General features: G+C 40.8%; 1 protein-coding gene across 1 annotated transcript in view; it reads right to left on the bottom strand.

Moving 5' to 3' along the window:
- The window catches only part of SND1 (staphylococcal nuclease and tudor domain containing 1), a 417,459-nt gene that overhangs the window by 203,958 nt on the left and 191,511 nt on the right, over positions 1 to 21,990 (bottom strand). Inside the window, exon 12 of the mRNA XM_036862917.1 lies at positions 14,408 to 14,508. Coding sequence (XP_036718812.1) covers positions 14,408 to 14,508 — 101 coding nt within the window. The remainder of the gene's footprint in view (positions 1 to 14,407; positions 14,509 to 21,990) is intronic.

The raw sequence follows: 21,990 nt of genomic DNA on the forward strand, positions 1-21,990 counted from the left end.
CATTCAAAATACCCTTTCCAGGGGCTTCCCTGGTGGCGCAGTGGTTGAGAATCTGCCTGCCAATGCCGGGCACATGGGTTCGAGCCCTGGTCTGGGAGGATCCCACATGCCGCGGAGCGGCTGGGCCCGTGAGCCACAACTACTGAGCCTGCGCGTCTGGAGCCTGTGCTTCGCAATGGGAGAGGCCGCGGCAGTGAGAGGCCCGCGCACCGCGATGAAGAGTGGCCCCCGCTTGCCAGAACTGGAGAAAGCCCTCGCACAGAAACGAAGACCCAACACAGCCAAAAATAAATAAATAAATAAATAAATAAATAAATTTAAAAATACCCTTTCCAGGCCAATAATACCAGAATCTCTAGGGGTAAAGATCAGTATTTTAAAAACAACAAATATCAGTACCTAGATTTAAAATATGGGGCACCATTATATTTTTAAGAGCCCCAAGTGGTTCTATAATGTAGTTTTGTGGAAAACTGCCTAGACAACTAATATAGGCTTCTTTTCAAGAATTCAAGGGGCCAAGAATGATGAAACGCAACTTCAGGGCCCCAGAATCATGTGTCAAACAATCTAGCATTCCACAAAGAACAAGAACCTAAGAATTGTGGGTAGGGAGCACACCAAACTTTGGAACCGGTTCAGGAACAGCAAATTCATTTCTATTGGCTCTATTTAGGTTGCAGGAAGATAAGCAATCGGCTATGGGAGCCACCAGGGAGAAGATTCCTCATGTTTGTCTCCTCAGAACAGAGCTGCCAGTTGCCATGCTGCATCTTCTAGGCAGCTGTGATGACAAGAGCCCCCTCCAAAATGTAGGCACCACTTGGGGAGGGGGAGTTCTCTGCCTCTCAGGGGAATAAGGGACAAATAAGCAAACACGTGGCCATTATGACAAAACCAGGCCTACGTACCCAGTTTATTATTAGCCTGACATTAAACACCACTTAAAAACAAAACAAAACCACCCGCCCACACAAACACGCACCCAAGACAGAAAATTACATAATGGCATCTGGAATGATTGGCTCTGACAGTGCAAGGAGAACCAGCCAAATCATAGAGGTCCGGTAAAGACCAAAATGGAGACGGGGTAGCCCCGGAAAGCCTTTTTCAAATCCTCTGTGGTTGGACTTCCCTGGTGGTGCAGTGGTTAAGAATCCGCCTGCCAATGCAGGAGACACGGGTTCGAGCCCTGGTCCGGGAAGATCCCACATGCCGCGGAGCAACTAAGCTTCTGCACCACAACTACTGAGCCTGCGCTCTAGAGCCCGCGAGTCACAACTACTGAGCCCGTGTGCCACAACTACTGAAGCCCACGCGCCTAGAGCCCATGCTCCGCAGCAAGAGAAGCCACCGCAATGAGAAGCCCACGCACGGCAATGAAGAGTAGCCCCCGCTAGCCGCAACTAGAGAAAGCCCGCATGCAGCAACGAACACCCAATGCAGCCAAAAATAAAATTTTAGAAAAAGGTGCATTAGAAAATGGTATTAAAAAAAAATCCTCTATGGTTTTTGCAGGTGCTGATATACATGAAAAATGCTTTGTCCTTGTTTAGAGGAAGGCATTCAAAATAATACTCTAGATTCTGGAAGGCCATCATTCTGCTCTGCGAAATACCAAGCCACTGTTACCTGGAAAAATAACTATCTTCTTCTACATAAGTTAGAAGAAAATTGTTTTGGCACAGGTTGCTTCTTAGAGTGGATGCTCAAGAGAAGTTCTCTCAGATGGGTCAGAAAGGAAAAACAGGCCCAGTAAGAATTCTACTAACTGCTCCGTTATGGTTTATGGCCCATAACCCAGCCAGCTGGCACCACGGAAACAGGCGAGTCATGTTTTGTTTCCCAGAATTCATTAGCAACTGGACCAAGCCCAACGTATGGATAAAGTCTAGAATGTGGGAACAGCTTTAGGCTTCCACCGCCTCAACAAAGTATACAACTGCAGCGAGTAAAAGCTCTAGAAATGAGTCTCCACTTATAAAACAAAGTCAAAACAAAAATGTTTGCTGGTAGTCAACGTGTGCCTAAGAATTAGAAGACATAATATTTTTTAACTGAATGATTCGCAGCTCTAGTAGCAGCAACAAATGAACCCAGCAATACAATAAGGGTTTTGCGATTTCCTATTCTCCCCTTCCCTTGGGGGGAACGTGGGATTATTTTGGTTTCCAACTTTGAAATACAGTAAGCAACTACAGAGCCTCGGTGGTGAACCCTCACTCAAATGGTCTTATCTCTCCATAGCCACAGGCTGTGCTAAGTGACAAACGAAGGAAAACAGTTTCAAAGCCAGGTTTCTGAGAAAGTGGTGACAAGACAAAATGATTTACACAGGTGCTTCTTACTTTAGAGGAAAAGGTGATTTTGCAGTCAATGTCAAGATGATTTTTGTTTTGGGAGGAGGCAGGATGGTGTTAAGAACTGCAATATAATTAATTCCCCTTGTTGCTGACCTGATACGTGATGGTTTATAAATCACAGTTTTAACACAACAGAAGCTCACATTAAGGCAATAGTTTGTTGAATCACAGCTGTCATGTAAACAGATGTATCAGAAAGCCAAAAGGCTCCATGTAAAACCCACACTGGAAACTTGATAAAAGGCAGTCCCAAGTTTCCTTTGGCCCCTATGAAGCTCGTGCCATTAAACATCTCTAAATTCTATGATGCATGCTGACTTCCAAGGTCCAAATATTTGTTAAATCCCTCCATGTTCCACTTGCTGTGAACACAACGATGGCACAAAACTTCACAAAGGCATCACAGCAGATAGGGTCAGTCTAAAAGATCCACAAAGGGAATTCCCTGGCGGTCCAGTGGTTAGGACCCTGCACTTTCACTGCCATGGGCCCAGGTTCAATCCCTGGTTGGGGCACTAAGATCCCGCGATGCGGCAAAGAAGAAAACAAAAAAAATCCAGAGAATCTGACTTTCAGTAGGACTTTTAAGGTAGGGGCAGAGAATAGCAGCATTTCCTAAAACACTTAGTCAGTAGCCCTCTGCCTTTTAAACACCTAACATATACAGGTAGGAAGTAAACAGGTAGCTAAATATGTATACACAACAAGTATACCCAGGGAGGCTGCTTGCTAGCACACCTCTTGGTTTGAAAGATACTATTCAATAAAATTGCTTTTACTAAGGAATAAATCTTGTCCCTACTCAATGGTCAGCGTGTGTTAAACTCCTTGAAACATTAAAAACTACTCATGAATATCTAACTTCTTTTACGGGAGTACTTATCAGGCATTACTGTCTTAGGTAAACAGAGTATACCTTCGATGCTTAGAGGAAAAATGATGTGATTCAGTGGCAAGTGAAAAAATGAGAAAAGAGAAATCCAAAACCAAAGTGTCTGCCGTGGAACAGTAAGAACAGACCAGTACAACAATATCTAACCATAATCCCATGGGGTGATTTGTTGTTTAACCTTGGAGCAGGTACTACCGACTAGGCATTTTCTATATCTTATTCAAGCTCATCTGTGAGGTAGCAACGTTATCAGTAGATGGGCTTGGGCGGGGGGGACTGCGAAGAAGAAGAGGGTGGAATATAAAAACATTCAAGAAGAATCCTTAAAAAAGAAAAAAGTTGAGTGAAAAGAAATGGCCAGAGATGTTGGAGAGGTGACAAAGAAAGGACAAAAGAGACCCCTAGGTCTGAAATTAGGCCAATGACCAATTTAGAGGCCAGGCTTAGGACTCATTTAACTACTTGACTATTATGGCTTAGTCACTGTGCTAGACATTTTAAATGCACGGGCACATTTAATCCTCACAACAGCCCTCGGAGTGTAGTATTATCGTATCGAACTCACATAAGAAAAAAACTAAGGCCCAAGATTGCACAGCTATCAAGGTGTAGAGCCGAGGTTTAATCTCAAGTGTGCTTACCTCCAAAGCCTATTTGAAGAAAATATCCACAGAATCTTCAGATCCAACAATAACTAGCCTTCATCTCAACACTATGACAAACGGTCAAAGTTTTCCTGTTCCTAAATTAAATTCTTAAAAAATAACCAGCACTCAAAAGGCGAACCCTTCAAACAACGGTTATGTTAGCATGATTACATAATGGCTGATTCCCCTACTTCCTAAACTTTTGAAAATGCTACTACAATTTTTATTACTTTAAAATATCACTCAGTATGAACCGGAGCAAATCCCTATGAAGCGGCATCACCACTGGGAGATAGAAAAATCTATAAAACTCCATTCCTACTTCCCTTACCACTGTGTACTGTGCTGGCCACAGGAACTGTAAAAAGAAAGGGGCTGAGAAGTGGCATGAAAAGACACAATTTGTGCTTACTGGTAATCATGTCAAATGTCCCCTCTCCTTATCACATCAACTGCACTCTCCAAAGAAAGAAATAAAGAATGCTTGAGGGAGGTCAGAATGGCAGACTGAGAACTTATGTCCACATGACATTCTTCACAAGGTCCCGCTGAAATGACAGAAAAGACAGATATGCACAAGAATAAAGCCCTAATAGCGCTGGAAAATAAGAAAGTGTGTTAACAGCATATCAGAAAGTTTGCACAAATCCTGAAAGACAGAAAACAGATCGGATCAGATGGGTGGCAAATCAGGGGCGCCTCAAGGGCCTTTATTGACACATACAAAGCACACAGTGAGTAGGCTTTGGAAACATCATCTGAGCAATTAATCAGGAACAGCATTCAGAAGAGCAGGGCCGGCCAGCCAGCCTCTTCCCCATCCATCCCTATGATGCCCACAGAGTTGCTAGGAGCACAGAGTTTTCACCCTTGGTAATAGAAAAATGCCCTAACTAGCAAGCACAGGCATTTCTTCCAGCACGTACTTGTTTGTGTGATCCCAAGCAGTTCACAACCCACAAAACCACCAAAACCCCGAAACAAACAGGGTTATACACAGTCGTCTTAAACCCTATGGAAATTTCTAGCCTAAGCACCAGCAAAAACGACCCTAATAAAAATGGTGCACAATGAAAAATCTCTAGGGTTCGAGTAGCCTTGAACTCTGGGGCTCTGATTCTTTCTCTTCTGTCTAGAGAAGGGACTACAGGGCTTTGTTTTCAATAGAGACCATTTAAAAAGAAATTTTTTTTAATTGAAGTATAGTTGATTTACAATGTTGTGCCATCAATAGAGACCATTTTAATCAAAGCAGTCTGATGCATAGTGTAGCATTCTTCACTAATCCACTGTTTTAATTCTGGAAAAAGTGTCTTCACAGCTTTTGTGACCTCACCGACAGGTTGCTACCGGGCTTAACAAAGCGAAAAGCATAAAGGTTCTTGAAGTCACTAATGTATTCATGACTTACATGAAAGGAAATTCCTACTATAGACTCCTCTTTACACTCAGATTTTTCTTATTTAAGTCTTTATACCTTGCTAAAGTTCTCCCTTTAAATGTAAGAAAGTTTATCCCTTACTGTTTACAATACTTCAATGTATTTGGGAACATCACTTATAAACCAATACGACTTCTACTTTATATCAATGTGTTTCCCCAAATTACCAATGTCACATGAGATAATTCACTTCAAAAAAACACGTGTTATAATAGAACAGAGGGCAGGTGATTTTGGTAGATGGATTTTGTGGCCTGAAAGTAAAGCAGAGGCACAGTGTTTAGAGAGAGCAGGCCAAACACATCACAGGCCCACCCCATCCCTGGTCCCCCCTCATAGGTCATCCCAGGGAAATGCACTAAGGCTCTCTACCAGGTGATGAAAGCCCCCCATGCCTTGACAGTTTTAGTGGGGTCTGAAATTTGCCTGCTTCCTCTATGTTCCAGGTCCACTTTCAGGCACCATATAAGGAAGGCTGCGTCTGATACTTGCTGCTCCCTTATGACTTTTTTATGACAGATGTCTTGGAGAAGCAGACACAGAAAACTGCAGAGGAACAACCGTGCCAACTCCAACCTGGTCCTTTCTTCATAAATATAGGTCAAGGTTCACAAAATGCTTGAGGACTTATGAAAGAAAAAGAACAAAGTAAAGAACATTTAGTCATGGGGGAAAGCTGGAAGAAGTGCTTAATTTTTAAATAAGATTCTCAGAGATAGAGAAAATATTATATTCATAGACTAAGAAGAGCATGCTATTAAAATAGAGCACTTAAAGAACAGAAAATTTAAATATGAGTGCTGAGATTAAAAAGTAAAATGGGTTTGATCAAGAGACTAGTATGTAAATTTCATGGGGGCACAAATCATTTCTATTTTAGAACTGCCATATATTCCTGGTGCCTAACCCAGTGCTTAGTACACACCAGGCACTCTCTAAAGACTGGGTGTATGAAATAACAAGTAAGTACATGAATGAGTGAGATGAATGAATCAGAGACGGTATGAATGTAAATGAGTCAATATACATGGCTGGCTGGCTGGCTAAGCAAGTGGGAAAACAATGAAGACATCTCCTTGAATATAGGACAAAAATGCAGAGGTGGTCTTAAAAATTTGGAAGAAAAGTTAGATATACGAAGATACAATATTACAAAAGAAAAAGAAAATAATTCAAGAAGTAACAACAAAAAATCTCTTTAGTGTTCAGTGTTGAAAAGACAATCGAGTATGAAGCAAAAAGGACATCGAAATATTTTGATAAAATTTCAGAAAACCAACAATTAATGGTAAATTGTAAAAACTCTTCCAGAGCCAGAAAAAAATGTTACATTTAAAGAAACAGAAATTGGATTTCTCATAAACGTTGTTGAAGCAATAGAACACAGTGTCTTCAAAGTTTTCAGGAAAATAATTTTGAAGCCAGAATTTTATAATGACACTAACAATCAAGAACATAAGCAAAAAAATTTAGACATTTTCAGAAATTCAGAAACTTTACCACCCAACACATGAGAAAAATCAAGGTTCTTCAACAAATGAGAGGGAAAAACCACAAAAAGAATGACTTGAGATATAGTGGCAACTGTATATGAAAAAGAGTAAAAAAAGGGGCTTCCCTGGTGGCGCAGTGGTTGAGAATCTGCCTGCCAATGCAGGGGACACGGGTTCGAGCCCTGGCCTGGGAAGATCCCACATGCCGCGGAGCAGCTGGGCCCGTGAGCCACAGCTACTGAGCCTGCGCGTCTGGAGCCTGTGCTCCGCAACAAGAGAGGCCGCGATAATGAGAGGCCCGCGCACCGTGATGAAGAGTGGCCCCCACTTGTCGCAACTAGAGAAAGCCCTCGCACAGAAACGAAGACCCAACACAGCCATAAATAAATAAATAAATAAATAAAAATTGTATAACTTAAAAAAAAATAAAAAACCAACAGATTTATTTAAAAAAAAAAAAAAAAAAAAGAGTAAAAAAGAAGAAGGGATACAGACACACACAGAATTAACTCAACAGTTCTCTGGACATTGAATGGCATGGGTTTCTTTTACTGTAGGTCTAATCACACTATCATGTTTTTGGTCCAATAGTAACACTTACACAATTATAATTGCTAGGGGATGGGGGATAGGTTTAAATATTTAGGAACATCTTGCAAGCAAAGGTTAGAGGACAATGACATTGACAGAGGAGAAACTGAATAAATGCTATAAATCTTGATAAAAGCAAAAAAAAAAACTTTTTTAAAAGAATAAGAAAAATGTGTAAGCATTCTAATTTCCTAATCTTTCAGAGTGGGCAGTACACAGACACTATAAAAAGTTAATCAGAAACAGTAACTGAACATTATAAAGTTTACCACTGGTAAAACAACAATAATGTAAGAAAACTAGGGGCTAAAGGGTAGAAATAATAGTGCAAACACTAAAAAATGAAGTAAAGAGATACTGTTTAAAGCTAAAAATTTTAAAAATTAGTAGTGTTAATTTATAGAGTTATAAGGATAACCATCCAAAAAAGTGAGAAGCAGTCTCTGTTAGAAGTTAGCATCGGGTCCTCTGCCCGGTGAGGCAGGAGTAAGGTAAGCAGGTCTTTAGGTCCCTAAGAGAACATGGAGCAGGATGGGAACCATGGTGAATTGTCAGGACTCGCAAAGCTTCACCAACACTGAACGACCCAAGAATGGTAATGTGAAGAGGAAAAGGACAAATGGCTTCAGTGGGTAGTCGCTTGAGCATTTCATTTTGTCTACTGACAGGTTAAGTTATTGACTCATCTAAAAATAAAGATGTAAGAGGGATTATCTCTTATTTTTATTTTAACTTGTTTGAGTGGTGGATTCTCTAAAAGTCCCAGGCAAAATCTGAATAGAAAAGAGCCTTTTAAGGTACTGTCTATATAAAGTCACTTGTGTTTCTTAAAGCCAAAATCTACATAAGCAAGGTTCTGGGGGCAGCAAAGCCAGTGAATACCCTTAAGGACTCTTGACATCTCAGCAACCAGAGTCGAGAAAGTTCCTGAGAATGAAGTGCAGCTGGAGAGCCTCGGCACAGGGAAATGCTTAAGACTTTGTTCACGGCTATATTCCCCGTGCCTGGCACACGGTAGGTGCTCAACAAATATGTGTTGAATAAACAGATAAATCTATTGTTCTTAGCAGACAAATATAGAAGGAGCAACTGGTCTCCTGTCTGGGCCCAGTCCCTCACTAAGTTACTTTGAGGGCCCACAGAAATCGGAATAGATAGCATTTCTACTTTTTCCAAACAGGGCCTTTAACTTAAGATGATTTTGAACACACTTATCCATATCTCTAAACATTCCAGAATGTTCCTCCCTTAGGATGAGCTCCCCTTATTTGGAGAAGAGCCTCACTTTCCCCCAGGCTCTCCCTGGTATACTTTGTGAAATTGATAAGGGGGCCTTCCTGAAGATCAGCTCAGTATAGACTGTCACCCAGTACTTGACATTCTACTCAACTGATACTGAGGAAAAAAAAAAAAAAGTAGAGAAAAGTGAAAGAAAGAACACACATTGCTCAGCAAAGGATTCTGCTGATTTGTAAGAGCCAAGTGCTCCATTATGAAAAGCTTAATTGAACTTCCATATATAGTGATGAGGGTAATACAATAATTTGAAAGCATCAGGGCTTTACAAAGAAAAAAAAGGCTCAGCCGCCTGAGATTCCCACATATACACAGCCACAAGATGTTCAAGATCTAACTGAAACTAAGCAGTGTTCCCACCTGAACCCTTTGCCACAACCAAGTTCCTTCTTACGGTGCTGTATGGGGCCATTCTCTTAAAATGGTCACTGTGCTAAAGCTAGCAGGAGATAGGTGCAGTTATTTAACGACTCTTTCCGAAGTATTCTAAGCTAAATGCCACAGATGCTTCCAATGTCTTCGGGATGGTGGATAGGCATAAATAATTCTACTACTCAACACAGCAGCCTGTGAGGCTGAGAAAACAACCTACGGTGCTCTTTTTAGAGGTGAAGGTTGGTTAGGTGTTTATGATTTAGGTGTTCGGGGGTGAGGGGAGAGGAGGAATGTTTCTTCTGATGTCTTCTTTTCCCTTAAAAGCAGGAAAAGGTTGGAGGGGGAAACCCACTAAAGTAGATGAAGTGTAAACAATAAATCTGTGCAGAAAAGGGGTGGCTACAACCCAGATTTTACCTCCTGGCCGAGCCACTGACATTAATACTATGTCAGGTACTGAAAGAGTACCTCTTCAGAATATTGTGGGCCACTTGGTGAGTAAGAACACTAGGACAGAAAATGGGGTTTCAGGAGGTCACGTTCTTCCTATGTTTAGCTTGGAAGTCAGACATTAGTGTGTTTTAAGATTTGACCTGACAGCAAAAGGCTTACAGCTACAGAACTCAAGCCAGAAAAGCTAGGGATGGTATGACACTGCTTCCTACTATGGCTGAGAAAAACTGAACTAGGATTAGAAAAGAACTCTTCTCAAAGAAGGAGAAGACCTTAACCTCATGTTCAGTCACTAACAGAAAAGCTGAGGAAGTACGCCTGCAAACTAGAACCAATGAAAATGAAAAAAGGAAAAGAAGTCTGATTCTAGGACTTCCTTGGCAGGCCAGTGGTTAAGACTTTGCCTTCCAATGCAGGGGGTGCGGGTTCGATCCCTGGTCGGGGAGCCAAGATCCCACATGCCTCACGGCCAAAAAACCAAAACACCATAAAACAGAAGCAATATTGTGACAAATTCAATAAAGACTTTAAAAATGGCCCGCATCAAAAAAAAAAAAAGTCTGATTCCTTGTAAGTGTAATAGTCTGATTTATATAAAAATAATAAAGACAAACTATCTATGAAGAAGCCAGAGAGCCGCAAAGGAAGTTCATAAAGATGGCATTGCTCCTGCTAGATGATAACCATTACAACAAAGAGTAACTAAGACGCTCCAAGCCCAAGAGATCTGCCACAACATCTCTGGTAGTAAGGACCCCACACAGGCATCAAGGTGGACAGCACTGGCTTTACATGAATGTGGCAGGGAGCAGAGGTTAAAACAATGTTTCAAAAATCACCATCACAAAACCCCAATCACCTCTCAAAAAACTGACCTTGTGCAGAAATCAGGCATTTCCCAACTGTTCCTATTGCACAGTTTCATCTCTGTGCCATCTTTCACTTTTCCAAAATGGGCCATGTCTATTGTCTCCCATTATTGTGAAATACTTCACATAATGAGGAGCAAGGGGGCAAAACCTTAAATGACACTATCTACCGGATATGTGACAATTTTCCGGGGATGGGGGACGGGGTGGTGGTAATTACGAGTGTACAACGTGTGAGGCTTGACCCCAAGTCATATTTTTAGGTGCCCCTTTATAAATGTGAACAAATTTTTTTTAACACTTTTCTTTGAAAATGTGATATGCAGAAAGACATGGGCAATCAGTTAATAGGTAATATGGGTTTGCCAAACTGCAGCTCAAAAGTAATTGGGAAGTCCAGCACAAGTAAAGGTCACCCCACGAAACTTGCTCCTCAGGAAGGCTCTGGCAATAACGGAAGAATGAGATTTTAATCACTGAAGCTAATTACATAGAAGACTAAATCACAAGAAGAGTTATATAAGTGTCTTAAATACAATAAAAAGTAATTAACAGGAAGCGCCATCTTGACAGTTTCCTGTCACAATCCAGGCCTAAAAGGATCAGCTAATTCCCAACCTGGGAGCCAGAGAATGAGAAAGAACTCAAAGTTTGATCTTTTTATTTTTTATTTAAATTGTTTTGATGAACAGGTAACAACTCCTGCCAACTCCATAGTGAAGTTAATCAAGAAAAAAATTTTAATCTATTAGAGGAATGATGAACCTCCTTTTCACTGATTCCCCAGAGGGCAAGAGAGGGGGAGCTGAAGACGGTTCCGCCAGAGAGGCCTCCCAAAGACCACGTGACTGGACGCCGACCCATACAGCAGAGAAAACAACAGGAGGACGAGACGGAACCCTGTGGAGGATAGGGGTAATTCACACACTTTGGCATGTGAAATACACTGAAAAATCTGCTTTGAAATAATCCTGAAAGAGGCCATCTCATCTGTCTCTTCCTTCTCTTTCCCCTGGAATGAGCAGTTTGAGAAAAGCTATTCGAGAATCGATCTCTTGAATAACAGGAAAGCCTCTAGACGCTATGAAGGCCAGTACGTAGGTGTAGGAGCCGACAGGTAATGACAGACATAGTTTAGATTGGGTCGTTTAGACACAGTTTAGATAAGATCGTTAATTCTGCAGCATCTCTATAAGCTGAACAAAGCCTAAGGCCTCTCACGAGAGAGGCAATGAACTACTAGAGAAGCTCTCCTAGCAACCTTTCCTTAACTGACCCGCATGTTCTACGATCTCCCCAAAACCCAGAGGCTGATACCAGTTAGTGACTGAGGACCACTCTAACACACCTGTGCACTTCTATCCCAATCTGTTTCTGTCCCCAGATTTATACTGGTCATTTTTATTATGTACTTCACTAAGTTTTATATCAATTATTGATATATGAGTACCAAAAGAAAGTGTCTTTATGAAAAATTGTTTTAAAAGGTTTAGTAAGAGGAATGGCTTTTAAATGGCTGCAAAATGTGCAAAAATCAGAGCAGGAAAACTATAACAGATGAGGGGGATGTAAATCACAAAGGTCTAGGATTCCATAATTAGTGTTTTTAAGTCATCATTCCATAGAGAAAGTTATGCAGCTCACAGTGGATCCTTGCTGCCCATATATCAAAGATTTGGAGATATAAGTACCTTTTTGTGTTTAAAATGGAATTAAAACATTTGGGATAAAAAAATTAAATCCCCTGCTCTAGCCAATGTTTCTGAATAACCATTAAAAGCAGATAGAAGGATTTCGGTATAATAATTCTAAATATAAGCTGAGTATTTTGGACATTATTATTAATACCTCAACTCTCCTACAGTATTATTTGGAATGATTTAAGTAGAGAAAAATCAAGGCCACGGGGAAAACAAAGAGAAGCCATGAGGAAGACTCAAACATCAGAAGCATGTTACCAGGAAGACTTTCTAGAGATGCCCTATCTTTGGCACTGACCTTCCAATAACAAACAAAACTATCAGATACAAGTTTTTTTTTTAATATTTATCAGATTAAAATAAACCTGTAGCTCAGAAGAAACAGCTGTCCCAGGTAACGAAACATCTAAGTACTCCCAGTTTTATTTCATAAAGGGACACTGTGTAATACAGTAAACAATCACTCACAATTTTATCGAACTCCTACCAACTGCTGAATACTGAGACTACAGCAGGGAATAAACAAGACAAAAATCCCTGTCTTCAGGGAGCTTACTATCTGGTGAGGTTTGGTCTCAAAAATATTAGTACATCCCCACATTTCTCCCAGTTACCGCCCAGCAGTTTACTCATAAAGTCTAGTTTAGGAGAAACAAATCTATGAGGAAACTCAATGCACCCCGGGTACCCTGCCAAGCCGGTCTAATCCGAGGTAAATACCTTGGTAAATAATGCGAAAGTAATACTTACGATCTAATTACAAGAACTGGGAGATAGAAAGGTCAATGTTAACGCCCCATAGAACATTTCCAGAATATCTAATTTTAAGCAGTGTAAAAAAAAAAAAAAAAAAAAAGAATCTGCTCTAATGGGTCATTAGAAAAACACGAATAGAAGCCATCTGCCAAAAATAAAAAGATGTGCATTTTGACAGCAGTGGTGTTGTTTTAACCAGTAAGTAGATAGGAGGAGCAGTTATCGGAGAGGACTCCTTGCTTGTGGCAGCAAAAATCTTAATCTAGGGGAATACTAACTTTCCAGCTTTCCACAGGAGGAAAGCATGCATCAAGCTCCTAAGAATTGGTGACAAATTGGTAATAATCGTTGTTGCAAGTTATACAGATAGAAGAATGAGCAAAATATTTCCTAGTTTCCCCCATTCCAAAAATATTATCTAATTTCTCAAGAACCTGCTTCTAAAAATAACCTGACGCCTGCGATGCTATTAAGGTAATGACATCAAAAGCCGATATTCAGTTCCTCTCGGCAAAAGTGAAGTCTCCGATTGCTGTGTGAACGTCAACAACATTAATACCTATAGGAGTGGCAACAGTAGCTAAAAATACCTGTTTCCAAAAGTGACAACACGAATGGGGCTAGGGGGTGGGGTGGGGCGGGGGCGGGGCGACGGATGGGAGAAGCTCCTGTTTGGCAGGAGAGCTTCTGGAAAGTAAGTTAGCTACCAGATCCTCTTTCTTTCAGAGGCATGCTATAGCTTAGAGAGAGGTGTTTCTCCCAGTGGGCTTCACTGTACTTTCAACAAGACAATCCCTGTTATGATGAGAAACCTATCCTTTTCTTCCCCTCCACCACGCCCTCTTTTAAAAGAAAAGAAAAATACCAGTTTGGTAACAAACACCATTTAAGATTGTGAAATAGAGAAGGAGACAATTAGCATGCTAGCGTATTTCACTTAGGGTAAGAATTGCTCCTGGGGACTGACTTGATTGTTTTAATATTTACTGTGGAAGCATGGCCCAGCAGGCTTCCTACTGCCCCCATCAGATAGCTCCTTGGAAGACTGTTCCTCAACCGAGCTCCCAAAAGACTTTGGAATGTAACCAGGGTAAGGCCAGCCGAGTAGAAGAGGGAGACCCTGTCATCTACTGATTACATACATCTATACAAAGAAAAGGTCCAATTAACCTCTCTTCTTTTTCCGGCCTACAATTAAACTAATATGCGGATAACCTTTCTAATTTTGCATAGTACCTAAGGGCCCGATTGACACTCAAAAAACGGCATTATTAATAGTAATAATGAGTGCTACATAGTGCCAAGCACACAGAGCCCAGTAAGTCTTAAATAATGACAATAATGAAAGTATACGATTAACTAATGAGCGATTATGCAGTACTTTGCAAACAAAGTGCTACACAGGCACATAACAATTATAAGCCACTGAGTTAAGAGTAACAGAAAGCACATCAGGACAAAAGGGAGGAGAGACTTGAATGAGGAGAGAACTCTCAGCTATGGCTGAGCTGCTACCAGCCAGAACACTCACATTCCTCCAATGGTGACAGTGGCACAGGTACGCTCTGAAAAGGCAGGCACCGTCTCTGTGGCTGGGCTGGCCGGTCTAATGTAGTCCACAGTCACGTTGACCTGAAAACAAAGAATCAAGGTAGACCACTGTAAAGTAATTACACTCCAATAAAGATGTTAAAAAAAAAAGCATCAAGGTAGTTAAGGCTGAGAATTTGCAACAGAGCTCATTAGCAGCCCCCTGTGCCAGCACAACTGTAAAAGCTGACCTCACTCACAGTATGACTTTGTGGGTCTAAGATTTTAAAAAACAACTGAAAGACAGCTGAACCACACTTGGGGAGAAAATATCTGCAAAAGCCATCTCTGATAGAGGACTGTAATCCAAAATATAGGAAGAACTCTTAAATCCCAACCATAAGAAAATGAAGAACCCAATTTTAAAGTGGGCAAAAGACCTGGATATCTTACCAAGGAAGACATACAGATGACAAGCATATGGAAAAGATGTTCCACACGTGTCACTGGGGAAATGCAAACTGAAACAACTATGAGCTACCACGACACATCTAGTAGAACAGTCAAAATCCAAAACACTGACAACAAATGCAGGTGAGGATAGGGAACAAAAGGAATTCTCGTTCACTGTTACTGGGAATACAACACAGTACAGCCACTCCGAGAGATGGTTTTGGATAGAACAAACTTTTACCATACATTCCAACAGTGAAAAACTTACGTCCACACAAAATCTGTATGTGGATGTCTTTGGCAGCTTTATATATAGATGCCAAAACTTGGAAGCAACCAACGTGCTCTTCAGTAAGTGAATGAATAAACTGTGGTTCATGAACACAACTGCATATTATTCAGCCCTTAAAAAGAAATGATCTGTCGAGCCACGAAAAGACATGGAGGAATCTGAAATACATATTACTAAGAGAAAGAAGCCAATCGAAAAGCTATATATTGTATGATTCCAACTGTGACGTTCTGGAAAAGGCAAAAATACGAAGACAGTAAAAAGACTGCCAGGGGTTAGCAGGACGAGACAGGATGAACAGATGTGAGGGCAGGATTTTGACAGCAGTGAAACTATTCTGTATCGAACTATAATGATGGATACGTGTCATTACACATTTGTCAAAATCCATACAATGTAGAACACCAAGAGTGAACCCTAGTGAACTATGGACTCTAGATGATACTGTGTCCACGTAGGCTCACCAATTATAATAGATGTACCACGCTGGAGTGGGATTGTTGACGGCAGAGGAGGAAGTACGTGGGGGGCAGTGGGGAGAGATACGGGAATTCTCTGTACTTTCTGTTCAATTTTGCTTTGAGCCTAAAAGATGCTGTGAACCTAAAGGATGGCTGATATCAAGAGAGAAGGAAAAATGGCTGAACCTTTAAGGCCTTACATAAATTATACTCGACAGAGAAGAGGTTTGGAACACTCCTGGAGGACTCCTAGACATTATGGTAAAGCAGTTCTCTAACCTTTTCAGACTCATTTGAAAATCTGCTCAAAAATATGAATGAATGCCTCTACAGAAAAACTGCATGTAGTTTCAGCCTGCCATAAGTTCTCAAGGCCTGTGTTAAGAACTATCAAGAAGAACAAACAAGATGACAGTCACAGAGATGTTTGGGACTGGTTTCACAATATGTGAATCAAAATGATGCAGCTAACTACACCCGATACCAACAGAGTTGAAGTTAGGAAATGGGGGGGGGGGGGGGGGGGGGGATGGACTGGACCAGAAGAACCTTTAATACTAGGTTAATCCTAGAATATACTAAACATATGGATATGGACACACTGAGCGATGCTTTTTCTTTACGAAATCTTTCAAGAGGACCATGTGTGTGTGTCAAAAGAAAGTTGTAAAAAATAAATAAATACATAAAAGAAAGTGGTATGTGGTATCCCTTAGCAAACATACAGGGTCTGTATTATAGCATTAAGGCAAATGCTTGGCTTTGGTCATGGCCGAGGTTACATACCTGTTACATACCTGTACTGAGGAGTCAAGCACCCTGAAGCCATCCCCATGGTCTGAAAGTCCAGAATTCCCTTTCCTAACTACACTTTAGCTCCCACCGGTCAGCTTAGAGACGGCACGTTGTACAAGCATCAAGTTCAGCCACACTGCTGGTGAGCAGCATCAAAATCCTTTCAAACTGCCTGTTGCTCAAAAAACCATTTTAAAAATGAATATGGAAATTTCCAGAAGGACAGCTGCCTCCAAATTCTGACTGTCAGATCACAAACTTGAACGCTCCATCTAATCATGTTTTAAAAGCAACAAGGAGCCACATCAGCGAGAAAGCCAAATAAGGGCTGAAAGTAAGGTAACTCTTTCTCATGAGAAGTACTATCATCATACAACAACACAGAAAGAAGAAAATATAAAGAGGACTCCTTAGGTCAGATGTCTACACTGACACTACTGCTCAGCCTTATCATCTGTCTAAAGCTAAGGAGACGGGTAAGTGTGCGGAATGTGAACAGCCCAGGAGCGGGGGTAGGGCTGAAAAACTAGTACCTCCAACAAAGAGGTTTTCAAAGTTTCCCTGTAGGCATCTGGCCAGAGTTATTACAGGCCAAAGACAGGGCAAGGAATGGGAGGTCTACACACACAGAAGCAAGGCTGACTCAGATCCCTGGGAAGGAAGGAGTCCTCTGCATGTTGTCTGTACTGACCCACCCTGGAACTCGCCTCTGGCAAGGCCCGATAACTAACCTACGGAAGCAGAAGAGGGCCGGGAAACCATGTAGACACCTGTTGAAGTTATGGCAAAAATCACACAGGAAATCAGTGTTGTACAGGAGCTAAACCTCAAGGGCGCCCGTACCATAGGATGTAAAGTAACTCAGGGCCAAGTTTAAAAAGGGCACAGACACAGGGTATGGTCCAATTTGGGGCATTCGGGGGACAAGTCAAAAATTTGTGGAGATGTTCACCTATTTTTGTGCTTTCACCCAATCCAACTAGTAACAAACTCAAGCCCTCAATTCTACTACCGGGGAGAAAAACTCATCCCTGCTTAAAAATAAACTCAGTGAATCTCAAGGTTACCTTGCACCTGCCAATGACAAGCCTCCTCCTCAGCAGACAGGAGTGGGACAGCAGTTCATCAGCACAAGTACATGGCACAGAGTAACATTAGCTCTCTACCCAGAGAGCAGCTATTCATCTGGAAGGCCACTTGAGTAGCGCTGGTGGCGGTAGTGATGGGGGTAATGGTAACAAACAAAAATGAACCCTTAGCATCTCATCTTCCAGGCCAAAAGGTATGTTATCCCCAAGCTGTCTTTAAAGAAAATCAATGGGAAGACCCCCCCCTCCCAAAAATCTTTCATCTTCAATAACCAAAAGAACCAGTAACTACATTCTACATTCACCTGCCAATTAGTTTTTTCTTCTATCTAGAGAAAGAACTGAAAGTCAGAGATTAAAGAGCTCATTGGAGAGAGAACATTATTAAAGAAATTCTCAAATACAAATGAGGCCCTGAGAATAGCCCACAGCCAAGACGCACACCTGCAGATAGCTAGGACAAACCAGGAATTAAAGTCAATGTGTAATTAGCATTTATGTCCCTCTCCTGGGGATTCTGAGATCTGTTCTCCTGCCTTGGAGTTTTTCATCTCTAGATACTTATCCCTGACTTGTCAATCACTTTTGGAAAAGAGCAGTTTCAATTAAAAACAACTGCAAATCTTAGCAAAGTCTTCATCTGAAGAGTGGATAACCTGAATTTTGTGCTTGGGGATAATTACATAAGGAATGGCATGAGTTGAAAAGAAGTAATGGGTTAATGCAAATGCGTCCTTCATTTTTCCAGCAAAGATACTCCTGGAACACTGGGTATGCAGGAATTTACACGTACAGGACACAGGGCAGGGCCTGAGCCCTCTTTACAGCAAGGACCACAAGGGGTCCAGGGCTCCCTGCTGGTTCCACCTGTCATTCTCTTATTGAATGAGTCACACACCACACCTTTGGGCCTCACTTTTCTCACGTAATTCACCTGGAAAATGAGAGCACCAGGCTAGAACTTTAGAGCATCACTGAACTCTAGAATTCTAGAAAATAACTTAGCCAGACATGGTGTGCTATGTAGTGTTTTCTTAGACCGGTGTAATTCCTACCTTACATTTACTACTATGAACTAGTACAGATAGAGTGTAAGCGCCAGGAGAGGGAAAAAACATGCCTTTTATTCATGGAAACTGCCACGATAGGGCCTGTACGGTAGGAGCATACACAGTGAATATTTGTTTCATGAACAGATACGTGTAATCAGGAACCCTTTCAGACATGAAATTCTGGAGGATACTTTTGAAATGAGGTGGTTAGGCATTTTGAGGACCACTTAGTCAAGCTGTTAACCATTGTTTCATATATTAATTTAAAGCATGAAGGAGGGAAGACGTATATTGAAATTGGGATAATGCTTTAGATTAAGAAAAATGTAGTTTCCTGTATTATTTCTCAAAGAGGTTCTCAAAGAAAAGAAAGGGTAGCAGGTAATCTGATTCCTCCTCGGTGCATTAGATTGTGGAATATTCCTTGAAAACAATTTCAAGGACCCTTCGGAGGAACTAAGATGAGAACTTAAAACCAAATTTGTATCCCAATCTCTTATAAAGTCTGGAAACAGTTTAGTACAACAGAATACACTTGGGCCACACCTAAGGAATTCTGACAATCTGTGGATACCCTTCACGTAACTAATCGCTCACTAGAAAAGTGACAAACCACCAGAGAACTTCATAGACTTTATGATGCTGATGATAGTGAAATGACAAAATCTGAATGCCTAAGCATAAAAGATACATAAGATTTCCAGGCCACAGTCTGAGTTTAGGCTGTTACGTGAGGTTATTTTGCATAATTACTATATAATCCCACCCACTATTCCATGTGGCCAATCATAAATTCACAAAGAGCTGTTCAAAAAAATACCCTGGCTTAAGAAAAAAGCTCTCGTATGGCCCGTCATTCTCATGACAGAAACAGAAAACACATCATCTGGGCAAGTCTGGCTAAGGCAGCCGGGAGACCAAAGTAAGCGGAACAAAATATTTTACGCAGCTTAGATAAGAGCATGGACTCTGGGAGCTGCCAGACTGCAGGTTTTGGTTACCAGCAATTCTACATATGAGCTGTGAGAACTTGGAAAAGTTACCTCACTTCCGTGCTTCAGTTTAACATGGATAACTCTACCTATCTCACTGTTAGAAGAAGAAACGCATTAATATACATGAGGCATTTAGAGCAGGGCCTGACTCATACGAAGCTGTGTCAGTTAGTTTTAGACAAACATGTACTGATTTTCTTGGAGGAGAGCCTGGCACAGAGTAGGTGATAAGTATCTGCGAGACAAATACATAAATACACGCATACATACATACATGCATAAGTAAGATGCATGTTGACTTTAAATCATTAGGCAGAAACACTCAATTAAATACACTTTTCCCCTTAAGGAGTCACAGCAAACAGGACTATGTACCTCATACATATTTCATCCCAACTTACAGATAAATATGGCTTATTTTAAAGAATGATACACTGTTTAGTACTTATTAAGACACTTTCCAGATTAATTTTGCAGGTACTAGTTGGGGAGATTTTATTTACCAAAGATAACTGAAGTAGAGTGTGGGGAATCACCTCAACTAATAGGTTAACTAGAGGAATTTGGGGAGGATACTCCTTGCCTTACAAAATCAGGAAGACAAGGAACAGAGAGCAACCAAGTTTCCATTTGCTGTGGGCATAATAGGACAATACTTAATTTATGCATTCTTGACCTTTTTTCCCTGCTAACAAGCAGCGTAGGTAATTATTCTAAAAATGTGAGATACCTTTTTTTTTTTTTTTAATTTGAAACACAGTTCAGTCACCCATTCATCTAGATATAGGATGAGCTTCAAAACAAAATTGCCCAGGAGCCTCTTGGTCCTGCTTCTGGGCACACTGACCTCCCAGCTGAGCCATCTATTCAGAAATAAGCTAAACTCTCATAAAAGGATGTCAAACGTACCCTGTGCTGTCTAGGAGGCAACAACAATAAGAGCCACAAATGAGAGCAACATATGCACACTGACATTTTCTAGCAGCGACATTAAAAAAAGAAACAGATAAAGTTACTTTTAATAGTATTTTTGATTTAACTCAAAATATCCAAAACACTATCATATCAACATATAACCAATATTATTTTTAAAGTATTGGGTTTCTTTTCTTTCTTTCACTGACAAAGTCTTTGAAATCCGGTGTGTGTTGTGCAGGAACAACACATCTCAGTCTGGACCAGCAATACTTCAAGTGCACAATAGCCACACACAGCTGTGGTGGCGATACTGCACTGTACATGCCCAGACTGTCCATTAAGGGACCAGAGTCTTAGCCTCAATCCTCTATTACATGATCCTGCCTTTGGTGGTTATACCTTTCTCTAGTTTCTACGGGGAACTTTTGTTATCTTCTATTTTAAGATTCCTTGTAAATACTCTTAAACCAAATATGAAGAAACAGGGTATAAAAAATGTTTATCATTCATTTTCTTATTTAAAAAATCTATTATTTAACTAGACTAGAAAGGCAAGCTATTTATGTAATTTTCAGTTCCAGAAAACAATTTCAGGGGTGAGAATAAATGTGCACACAAAGGGAAAAAAATTCCTCTAATTTGTAACTATCGTTGTAAAATATATTCTGTTCAGTATTTATGAAGATACTTTTTCAGCGACTTGTCTACCAACTCAATGGTTGGACTTAATCATTGAGTTGCTGAGGTAAGTCTAGAATTCACCTTAGTGTTTGAAATGTACTCTAATGGTAACTAGAAACTCACATTAAAGAAATGTCTGCTTTTGTATTTATGATTAATGCTTCTGTTGAGTATTGGTATTATTAGAAAGAAAATGAGCAATTGGTAGATGTGAACAGTTTTTGTTTACATTCAGCACAATCAAAAGCTGAAATCTCTGTGTCCCATTAGGACATCCTTTAGCTCTGGCATGTCTTAAATTAGAAGAACTTTTACAGATACACTGACAAAAAATTATATATCTACACTGCAAAGAGAAGGAGACAAACCAATGATCCTTTCCTACCTCTCCAAGCCACAGCCTAGATGCATTCGGTAACACCCCCTTCAAAATCATTGTAATTAGGTGTTAAGGCTGTTTATTCACATGTGTTTACGTTGCTCTCTCTGATCTACAATCACCCTTCCCACCTCCCCCGGCACAGTCAGGACTATTTTGAGCACATTTCATTTTCATCAATGGAATGTTAACCTCTACTGCTTCCCAACCTCCATGAGCACAGAGTCAAGGAGCTTTCTTATTTGATGCATTTCTGACAAAATGAACCCATTACTCCCCACCCCCTTGTCGGATGGGCAAATGCATTTATCTGCCTTGAGAGGAAAGGTAAAATCCAGCTTCATACGGGGCCTACGGAGATGCTAAGAGTCTCTACCTGACATTAGGCATTCATTTAAGTGGACATCACTACTCCCCAATAAACACTCAGTTTGGTAAATATTTAATTAGAAGCATACACAGGCATGAGA

This window comes from Balaenoptera musculus, chromosome 9, assembly GCF_009873245.2.
Source record: "Balaenoptera musculus isolate JJ_BM4_2016_0621 chromosome 9, mBalMus1.pri.v3, whole genome shotgun sequence".
Taxonomy (NCBI): Eukaryota; Metazoa; Chordata; class Mammalia; order Artiodactyla; family Balaenopteridae; genus Balaenoptera; species Balaenoptera musculus.